At 38.4% G+C, this 11,488-nt stretch overlaps 1 protein-coding gene across 2 annotated transcripts; it reads left to right on the top strand.

Annotated features, from left to right (window-relative positions):
• Positions 1-1,576: 1,576 nt before the first annotated feature.
• On the top strand, positions 1,577-4,663 carry LOC132645445 (wax ester synthase/diacylglycerol acyltransferase 11-like). 2 transcript variants are annotated; one of them, XM_060362426.1, is made up of 7 exons: positions 1,577-1,918; positions 2,042-2,653; positions 2,858-2,924; positions 3,377-3,462; positions 3,630-3,839; positions 3,966-4,103; positions 4,253-4,663. In XM_060362426.1, exons 1-7 carry the CDS (start codon positions 1,592-1,594, stop codon positions 4,415-4,417), a joined length of 1,605 nt encoding a protein of 534 aa, XP_060218409.1. In that variant the 5' UTR covers positions 1,577-1,591; the 3' UTR covers positions 4,418-4,663. The 2 variants fall into 2 exon arrangements, with proteins under 2 accessions (XP_060218409.1, XP_060218408.1); XM_060362425.1 differs by having other exon boundaries at positions 3,374-3,462.
• Positions 4,664-11,488: the final 6,825 nt, after the last annotated feature.

The following is an 11,488-nucleotide window of genomic DNA, read 5'->3' as shown; positions in this document are numbered from 1 at the left end:
TTATTTTTTTGGGTTAAAATTCATGAATTAGCTTGCTAGTAGATTGTGCTGGAGCTTTTTTAGGTAAGCATTTATTGTGTTTTTATATGTATTTAATTATGTTATCACTAATATAGGGAATCTCCTTATTTTTAAATTTTCATTTATAGCAATAATCTCCTTGTTTTTAGCTTTAAGTTGCACAATTTGTAATATCTAAATTAGTTGTAGATTATATCATTAACTCCTATATATCTTGTATTTATGAAAATTCCCCACAATAATTCGCCTATTTATTAACTTAACACATTTTGATCTGCCCAATAAGCCCATATAAAAAAGTTGGGCTAATTAAGCCTTTTTTTTTTTTGCGCGCATTGACCTTTATTTGGGGTGGCCTTTAATTTTTTTTTCCCCTTGAAATTGGCTGTCTTTAAGTTTTGGCCCTCAAATTGGTGGTCTTTAATTTTTGTTCTCTGCCTAAGGTAGAATTTTGCAAGACAGAATTTGCAAAGGAAGAGGACAAAAATTAAAGACCACTACTTTAAGGGCCAAAGATTAAAGACCACCCCCAGCGAAGGACAATCTTGCAAATTGCCCCATTTTTTTTGTACGGATTGTCATTCAAAGGCGCTGGTTCTTTATTTTTCCCTTCGCCTAAAAAAGTAGCCGAAAATACATCGAGATTCTAGGTTCGAACCCCCGCTCAATTAAAAATAAAAATAATTTCGCAAGGCAAGGCTTCGCGAAAATAGTCTTATGAGGCAGAATATGCCTTAAGGCAAATTCTATCTTATAAGGCAAAACTTGCCTTAAGCAAAAGTTTGCCTTGCGAAATTTTGCAAGGCATTTTTTTTACTCTGCTGGAATTCTACAACCCCGAATCAGTAAAAAAAAAAAAAAAAAAACGCATGATACCCCTGCAACAGGAGGTGCTAGAAGCATCACAACAATTTTTTTTTTTTTTACTAAATTTATTTAAACAACTTATATAGATCCTATTTGAAAATATTTTGCAGAAAAATAATATTTGAATTTCGATTCACGTGAACTAACAATCCACAAAGACACTGTATCTTATTATAGTCCATTAGTGGGTAGGGCGGTCAACTAAGAGGGCGCCCAAGCGACACAATGACACATACTGACTTATATTAATACTCCTACTATAAGTTTCATTTTCCACCAGGAAAAAGAAGCCAGGCAGAGCATATAGATAGCGACTAATATTTTGGTAATAACTACATTCTAATAAGAGCAAATGTTTCTAAACCATAACTTCCCCGGAACTAGACTATCAAGACAGTTGTTTTAAAAAAAAAAAAAAATTTAATTACAGGGGGTAGGGGAGGGGAAATAGGGAAGACGATTACACTACGGGTATTCGAACCCTCACCAACAAGGTGAGAATTCAGGTAGTCAACCAACGGAGCTACTAGATGCCTACGATTATCAAGACAACTGTACTTTTAATGAGAGCTCCCTTTCACGTTTTAAATCTGTCTACTCAAAGAAAAAAAAGAAGCACGTTTTAAATCTGTCTACTCAAAGAAAAAAAAAGAATCTATCTCTATGTGCATCAAATAAATCTTACTAACTTCTTCTATAAATAATGGCATTGGAGCCTTCTAATCAGCAATATTCGCCTAGTAGTTGGGTTAATCAGATATCATCACTTCTAAATATTGGTTCTAGCTTGGATATGGAGCGTGGTAGAAAAAAAATGATTCTGAAACCTATCCTAATATCAAAGAATTTAAATAAAAATGGAGAAGAAGAAGCAGTGTTACTGAGTCCAACTTCTCAAATGTTTCATGAGCCTGACTACAATGTTTACGTCTTAGCCATTATGGGTTGGAAAGTACCAATCGAGGTTGACGCTATGAAAGCTGAGATACAACGCACGATGCTTAAACACCCACGCTTTTCCAGTTTGCAGGTAAGCTAGCAAAGAAACTATTACTCCTAATATATTTATCATAATCCTGCATAATAGATAATTAAGGTTCACAAGGTTTTCTTTAATGTTTCTACTCAAGAATTTGTGTTGAAACGTCAACAGGTTATGGATGAGATTAATGGCAGCGGAAAAATGAGATGGGTTCCCACAACAGTGAACATGGATGATCATATCATAGTGCCCCAGATCGCCCATGATAATATGGATACCGACAAATTGGTCGAAGAGGACATATCAAGCCTAAGCACAACAAATGTTGACATGTCGAAACCTCAATGGGAATTTCACGTCCTTAACATGAAAACCTCTCATGCTGAGGCAACTTCTATTTTCCGCATTCATCATTCTATTGGGGATGGAACTTCCCTCATGTCCCTCTTACTCTCTTGTTTTCGGACAACTTCGGATCCTACTTCTCTGCCCACACTCCCAGTTTCTTCTTCTAAGGATAAATCGAGTTTATCACTAAGCAATAACAAAAAAACAATTTGGTCACTGATGTGGCAGTACCTCATAAAGTTTTGGTTGCTCATAAAATTTTGGTTCAATACAGTTGTTGATGTTTTTCTGTTTATAGCGACTGCACTCTTCTTGAAGGACTCTCAATCACCTTTCACAGCTACAAGAGGATATAAGTGGTCCACTCGTCAAAAATATACCTACCGGACGATTAGCTTGGATGACATTAAATTTATAAAGAATGTGACAGACTGTGTAAGCATATATATAAACCTTATATATCCAAGGTTGATCGTCAAATTTATAGTCCGTTTGACCAAGCTACAAAAAAAAAATACTTTTGACTTTCCAGAAATTTGGCCAAACAATATAATCTTTTCACGGTTTTGAACTCTTAATTTGTCTATGACCTAAGCTCATGTTTCCTTTTTTTTTTTTTGTCCTTTCTTGTAAATTTAGTCGGTTAATGACGTTGTACTGGGGATAACACAAGCAGCTATGTCTCGTTATATCCATCGAAGATACGGTAAGTTAATCTTCTCAATCAGCTACTGTATATATACTTGTAACAAATTTACAAGAATTTTCGGGAGATCAGCCAACAAAATATATAACATTTTTATAAAAGACATGATAGGCATTAACCGAGAAAATAAGTAAATAAATAGAATAGAAAAATGATTCTTGTCTCAAGAGCAATAAATTATGGTAGTTGAGTGTCATACCGTTACTTTTGCTACATTATTGGTTAAGTAATTCAAATTGAAAGTGAATTTAATTTCTGGTTGCTCCTAACAGCGTAAAGATTTTTTTTATCTTTTTTTGTGTGATATACATACTCATATAAGGAAATTAAGGATGAAATATAATCAAGATATAACCCATTTGGACGGGTTTGTTTTGGAAGGGGGAGGGGCTTAAAATGCTTTCCACCATGCTAATCAAGTTTTCTATAATTTGTATCTTCTTAATAAGAAGTTGAAGGCAAGAGGAAGTTTTTGCCAGAAGGAATGAGATGCAGAGCCAATGTTATAGTGAATCTGAGACCAGCTTTAGGGGTCCAAGTAAGTATTTCTTTATATATATAACAATGCAAATATTCCAATATTCTTTATAGGGTTCACTTAGAAATAATAGCTTAAAAATTGATGTAGAATTGTGTTACTGCTATTTAAAAATATTAGATTATATGTGCCTAATCAATAAAATTTACATGATCATATGGATGCAGACATTAGCTGAAACAATTGAGAAGAATGTCAAAGTGATACAAGGAAATTGCATTGGCTTTGTCATATTTCCCTTAACTATAGCCCAATTCTCTAATCCTCTGGATTATGTTCGCAAATCTAAGACATCAATGGATCGAAAGAAGCATTCCCTTGGGTCTCTATGCACTTTTTATGTTTCAAAGCTTTTTCTCAAGTTCTTTGGCTTTAAGGTACTCAAATTCTTCTCTTTACACCTTAAAATTATCAAGAAATGTTCAGATAATTAATTTTGTCCCTTTCCTTTTAATTGTCGTTGGAATCTAAACGCAGTTTGTTTTGCTTGATGTGGAACTTAGGGTGCTGCAAAACTTGCTAAAAGAGTTCCTTTCCAAACAACACTAGCCATGTCAAACGTAATAGGTCAGCTTGAAGAAATTTCTTGCGCAGGCCATCCATTGGTATTCGTTGCCCCAACATGCTCTGGCTATCCCACTGTACGTTTCTTCCATCAATCAAACAACTATATTTCAATTATAGACATGTTTAGATTAGTTATATGAATCTTCAAAATACCGTTACACTTTAAGAAGAAAAAAAAAAGTAAACTACTAATTATGCCAAATTCGCTAAATGCATATTGTAGGGGATAATGGTTCATGTGTGTAGCTATGCCAAGAAGTTGACATTTGCTATAGCCGCTGATGAAGGAATAATTCCAGATCTGAACCAGCTAGGCGATGATTTTGTTGATTCATTCATGCTCATCAAAGAGGCTGCTCTCTCAAAATTGAGAACCAAGGCTGACTAGCTCATCACACATTTGAAAGCTCCTCAACGGTATTTGAAACATCGTCCTTATGTGATGATTAACGATTATGTTATGATATGTTCACTTATTGCTCAAAGTATTAAGTATTTGATTATGTAATATTATAGTAGTACATCGTCATGATGTAGAATTATTAGTGCTATCTTTTATAACACCATCTGAATAATGCTAGTGATACTGCTAGCTACCTGTAACACCCCGTACCTTTAACGAAAGTTTTGACCACGATTCTAGACTTAGAAAATCAGATAAAGAATGTGGGAATTGAAATTTTTCCGTTCAGTTGTGATATGGTGGTTTACGCCCATGAACAGTGGTCGTATTTCAGTTTACTGGCCGTAAACCAAGTCGTGAACTGAAACCAAGAATTTCTGAACATTCTGGAATTTGACATTTTTGAGGTCATAAGGTTAAATACGGACCGTATTTCACTTTACGGCCCGTATTTCAAACCGTATTTGGAATTTGGGAAAACTTCGTTGATGACAGTTGTAGATCTTTGAAATACCTTTCCAACGGTATCTTACGGGGGTCAAACGGACATCTGTGCAAAGAGTTATGGCCATTTTACTGAAGAGACACAGTGCAGTCCGTGTGCAAAATACGACCCGTAAAGTCAGTTTACGACCCGTAAACTGAAAATACGGCCAGCACAGTGCTGGACGTAAACTGTATTTTCCAGAACATTATATATTCGTCCATATCAGTTCAAGTCATTATTTTTCATTCCCTCAAACCCTAGAACAACCTCCTACTCTCCTCCAACATCAAGAACACCAAGGTAAGTCCATTCTAATTATTCCAACTCCATTCTAACATATATCCTTGTAATCTAAACAAGAAATCATCATTCCTAATCTAGGGTTTTCAAGAAAACCCATCTCAAGATTCAAGAATCAAGATTTAGGAAATCTTCTCCAAAATTTAAGTCTTTAATTCAAGTTTTGGAGCAATTAAGATATGTCTCCCTTTTAAAATCACTATTTGAAACTATTGTTGGAAGTATAAATTTTATTCAAGATTTCCTTAATGAATGAAAGGAAAAGCAATCTTTTTATGTTTCTTGAACTCTAATTCATGTCTAAATGGTGTTTAATGTGTGTGAGGGAACAAAACCACATTAAACCTAGATTGTAACAAACCCTATATATGTATAAGATATTATGAATGTTTTTCTCTATGAGAGATGCTTGATAATGATGGTAAAGAGTTGGTGATGACATTCTCATTGACGAATTGGGACATGGAAATCTTTTGTAAAGAAGTTATACGTTTCAAAACTTTGATTGAAATGACTTATTCTTTCGATATGGCATAATGAACTTTAATGTTATTGATGGTGTGACTACTTTGAGACAAATTGTGAATCGGCTTCTATGCCATGGACTTTGTTATTGTGTTTGCTTTGCTATTCGGGAGGAAGAGTAGCCACTATGGATCCTAGTGTATTAATTGCCTTGCCATTCGGGAGAAAGAATGGCCACTTTCGGGTTCGCTACCTGGGGTGTATTAATGGCCTTGCTATTCGGGAGGAAGAGTAGCCACCGTGAATCCATATTTTGGTGTATTGCGCAGTGTTTAGGGAACCTCTACGGTTATCCCTTCGATGTGATTGGTTCTTGGGTCTGTATTGGCATGTGAGATATTTTATCTTAATTGGTTAAAAAGGCATATTTGAGATTGTATCTTGACAAGAGGCTTTATAAATGGGTTTTGATGTTCATTATTGAGATACATAAACTGGATAACTGTTCTTATATCGCTCTTACTTGACTGGCAAGACTAATTTCCTTATGCATTACGTATTCTATTTTCATAGTACTTGTTGTCCCCGAGGCACTCACTGAGTACGAAGTACTCATGCATACCATTGTTGTTTTTGATGGTATGTTAGGTAACGGAGAAGAGCAGGCTCGTGATACTCTCGACGCTTAGGAGGACTTGCTGCTGTTGTTGATTTGGTGAGCCCACATCCTTGTTGGTGGGACACTTCCTGTTTCGCTTATTATTCTAGATTTCCGGGCTGCGTCCCGATGAGTCAACCTATTACCTCTTTATCCTAGAAGCTCCATAGTATACATTCTTGTGGGTAGTTGTGGAGTTTTGTTAACTCTTAGGCGTTGTCACGTTTTGATTAACTTTTATGATAATAAGGACTTCCGCTGAATTAGATCATGTATTCATGATTTATTACATTTAATTTATAAATTGCTGGAGGCGAATGTTGAACCTAGCGGGTTCAAGTATTATTATTATTATTATTATTATTATTATTATTATTATTATTATTATTATTATTATTATTATTATTATTATTATTATTATTATTATTATTATTATTATTATTGTGTTGTTTAGGTTCTTCCGATGTTGTTCATGACGTCGGATGCCGGTCACGTCTAGGGTGGGTTTTGGGGCGTGACAAGCTTGGTATCAAAGCCTAGGTTTAAATACGTCCTAGGATTTTTGTTGGTGTCTGTGGAGCTGTGTCTAGTGGAGTTTTCCTTGTGCAGCCTGATCACCTGCATGATTGAGAAACTCCCAGGACATTTATAGGTGTTTCCTATTCTTCTTGATTCTAGATTGTGCTGTAGAGCTTAAAGTCCTTTTTAGGATCGTTCTAATTCGCTCGTTAATTCGTGCCTTGCAGAAATGACGTTGACGCGATCTAAAAATGGTAAACGAGGACGTCCCGCGAAAGTTAAGCGGAATCTGGGGGGCGCGAATGCTGGTAATGGAAATGATGCTAGAAATCAAGCACCACCTCCAGCACCGCCTGCTCCTGCTGTCCCTGTTGCGGGTGTACCCGATATTGGTACTATGCAAATGGCTATTCAAATGTTGACTGTATTGGTTGCTGCTCAGCAACAGCGTGGAGGTGTGGGACCTCATGGTGGAGGCAGATTTAAGCAGTTCCTTGACTTAAAGCCACCAGAGTTCTTTGGGTCACGAGAGTTGGACGACCCCCAACACTTCTTAGATGAGACCTTTAAGGCATTGAGGGCAATGGATGCCCAGGATTCAGAAGCTGTGAGGCTTGCTTCGTGTCAGTTGAAGGATGTTGCTCACGTATGGTTTGAGATGTGGGAATCTGAGAGAGGTGACGCTGCTTTATCTCCGACGTGGGCTGAATTTGAGGAGGCGTTCATGGAAAGGTTCTTGTCTGATGAGGAAAGAATTGCTATGGCTACGAAATTTGAAAAGCTGGAGCAGGGTAACAAGTCAGTTCGCGAGTATAGTTTGGAGTTCACACGTCTGTCAAAGTATGCTTTATACATGCTTCCGACTGAAAATCATAAGTTGACTCGTTTTGTGAAAGGCTTGGTACCACGTATCAAGTCTGCATGGGTTGCTGTTGCTATGTCTCCTACTTGCACTTTCTCATCTCTGGTTGGGTTTGCTGAACAACAAGAAAGTTGGAAAAATGAAGAGAGGGTGGATCGAGATCAGCACAAGAAGGCCCGATCAGCGGGTGGTTTTAGTGGTAATAATTATAAGGGAGGGCAGAGTAAAGGGTATTCTGCACCTGCTCATTCTGGCACTTATTCCCATGCTAGTGTGCCTTCTGGTAGACAAGGACAGAAAAATAATAACAATACTGGTAGGTTATTGCAGGGAAGTAGTTGTCCGCCAGTGTGGGAGAGTCGTATCTGTCATCACTGTGGTATTCCGGGGCATATTAAGAGGGACTGCAGAAAGTGGCTACGTGAGATGGTTGCTATGAATAATCAAAAGAATGATTCACCTGTTTCTGCATCTGCTAAAAATCCGTCTGCTGGTAATGCTACCAATAATTATCAGAATGCTCGTAATAATGGCAAGGGAAAGGAAGTTGCTAATACTTCTGGTGGAGGGACAGCTCGACTTTATGGGCTGACTCGTAGGGAGGCAGCTGAGTCTTCTGACGCAGTGGTTACAGGTATTCTTACCATCTGTACTCATGATGCTTACTCATTGATTGATCCGGGTTCAAATTTATCCTATGTGACTCCTTATTTTGCTCTTGATATGGGTATGAAACCCGAATCTTTGTTGGAATCCTTTGCTGTTGATACGCCTACAGGTGTTCCTGTTATTGCTTCTAGAGTGTATAGAAATTGTGTTGTTGTGATTAAAGGCCGTGAGTCCGTGGCCGATTTGTATGAACTTGAGATGGTGGATTTTGATGTAATTATGGGGATGGACTGGTTGTCTGCGTGTTATGATAATGTGGATTGTTGCCATAAGTTAATTCGTTTCGCTTTTCCCAATGAGCCCGTTATTGTGTGGGAGGGTGAAATTGCCAAGCCAAAGGGTAGATTTATTTCCTATCTTAAGGCTCATAAGATGATTACTAAGGGGTGTATTTACCATTTGGTTGTTGTTAATGATACAAAAGCCGTAGTACCCGAATTCACATCTGTTCCCATAGTGAGTGATTATCCAAAAGTATTTCCTGAAGACCTTCCTGGTATTCCTCCTAATAGAGTTATTGATTTTGGAATTGATGTTATTCCTGACACTCAACCTATTTCTATTCCACCTTATCGTATGGCTCCAGCGGAGCTAAGGGAATTAAAAGATCAATTGAAGGACTTGTTGGATAAGGGTTTTATCCGACCAAGTTCCTCACCTTGGGGTGCTCCAGTCTTGTTTGTTAGGAAGAAGGATGGTTCCCTGAGAATGTGTGTTGACTACCGTCAGCTTAATAAAGTGACCATTAAGAATAAGTATCCTTTGCCTAGGATAGATGATTTGTTTGACCAACTTCAGGGTGCTAAATTTTTTTCGAAGATTGACCTGAGGTCTGGATATCATCAATTGAAGATAAAGGAGGAGGATATCCCGAAAACTGCTTTTCGTACTCGTTATGGGCACTTTGAGTTTCTAGTCATGTCCTTTGGGTTGACTAATGCGCCTGCCGCATTCATGGATTTAATGAACCGTGTGTTTAAGCCGTATCTAGACCGCTTCATTATTGTGTTTATTGATGACATTTTGGTGTACTCTAAGAATCGTGAGGATCATGCTAATCATTTGAGGATAACTTTGACAAAACTTGAGGAGAACGAGTTGTATGCAAAATTCTCTAAGTGTGAATTCTGGCTTGATTCTGTGGCTTTCTTGGGCCATGTGGTGACCGGGGACGACATTAAAGTAGACCCTCAGAAAATTGCAGCAGTGAAGGATTGGCCTAGACCCACTAGTGCGACTGAAATTCGTAGTTTTTTGGGTTTGGCAGGTTATTACCGAAAGTTTGTGGAAGGTTTTTCGTCAATAGCCTCTCCACTAACTAAATTGACACAGAAGACTGCTAAGTTTCAGTGGTCTGAATCTTGTGAAAGGAGTTTCCAAGAGCTTAAGGCAAGGTTGACTTCGGCTCCTATTTTGACGTTACCTTCGGGGTCTGGTGGATATGTGGTATATTGTGATGCTTCCAGAATTGGTTTGGGATGTGTGTTGATGCAGAACGGTAAGGTGATTGCTTATGCTTCGCGTCAGTTGAAGAAGCATGAGAAGAACTATCCGACTCATGACTTGGAGTTGGCTGATGTGGTATTTGCTTTGAAAATTTGGCGTCATTACCTGTATGGTGAGCATTGTGATGTTTTTACTGATCACAAGAGTCTACAATATATCTTCAAGCAGCGAGAGTTGAACCTCAGGCAGAGGAGGTGGTTGGAGTTGTTAAAAGACTACGACTTGGATATTTTGTATCATCCTGGCAAGGCTAAAGTGGTTGCTGATGCTTTGAGTAGAAAATCCACGGGCACATTGGCTTATTTGCGTGCTCATGACATGCCGATGAGGAAAGAGATTCGAAGACTCGCCAGCCTTGGAGTTAGGCTTGATGAAACCGAAGATGGAGAATTAGTGGGAATCACTCCATCACGGTCTGATATTGTAGAAAGGATCAAATTCAAGCAATATGATGATGAACTTTTGGCAAAGTTGAGAGATGGAGTGGAAAGGGGTGAGTACACTTCATTTACTGTTGGGACTGGCGATAGTGTTCTGCGATTGCAAGGACGATTGTCTGTTCCCGATGTTGATGGTCTTCGACAAGAACTAATGATGGAAGCTCATAGTTCCAAGTATTCGGTTCATCCGGGATCAACCAAGATGTATAAAGATTTGAAACAACGCTATTGGTGGAAGAGCATGAAGGTTGATATTTCTAACTTTGTGGCTAAGTGTTTGAACTGTCAACAGGTGAAAGCTGAACGTCAAAGGCCTGGTGGTTTGGCTCAGAACAATGAGATTCCTCAATGGAAATGGAAGATGATAAATATGGACTTTGTTACAGGTTTACCTCGCACAAGGGCCAAGTATGATTCAATTTGGGTGATCGTAGATAGACTCACGAAGTCTGCCCATTTTCTTCCTGTAAAGACGTCATATGCCGCGTCAGAGTATGCCAAGTTATATTTGAAGGAGATTTTTAGGTTGCATGGTGTTCCGACATCTATCATATCTGACAGAGGTACGCAATTTACTGCTCATTTCTGGCAGACGTTTCAAGAAGGTTTGGGGACTAGAGTGAAACTGAGCACTGCCTTTCATCCTCAAACGGACGGGCAAGCAGAGAGAACTATTCAAACTTTGGAGGATATGTTACGTGCTTGTGCAATTGATTTTGGAGGAAGTTGGGATGAACACCTACCTTTGGTGGAATTCACTTACAATAATAGCTATCAAGCTAGTATTCAGATGGCTCCTTATGAGGCTCTTTACGGGAGGCGTTGTCGGTCTCCAATTGGTTGGTTCGAACCAACGGAAGTAGAGTTATTGGGTCCTGATTCAATTCATGAGGCGATCGAAAAGGTAAATCTTATTGTGCAACGACTAAAGACTGCTCAGAGTAGACAAAAGTCTTATACAGACATAAGGCGTAGGGAGTTGGAATTTGCTGTTGGTGACAAGGTTTTCTTGAAAGTGTCACCTATGAAGGGGGTAATGCGTTTTGGCAGAAAGGGCAAGCTTAGTCCTCGCTACATTGGTCCTTATGAGATTACTAGAAGAGTTGGGAAGGTAGCTTATGAGTTGAGATTACCGGCTGAGATGTCCATG

Source organism: Lycium barbarum, chromosome 6, assembly GCF_019175385.1.
Source record: "Lycium barbarum isolate Lr01 chromosome 6, ASM1917538v2, whole genome shotgun sequence".
Classification (NCBI taxonomy): Eukaryota; Viridiplantae; Streptophyta; class Magnoliopsida; order Solanales; family Solanaceae; genus Lycium; species Lycium barbarum.
The sequence above is the reverse complement of the archived record's forward strand: the minus strand, read 5'-3'. Positions and strand labels throughout refer to the sequence as shown.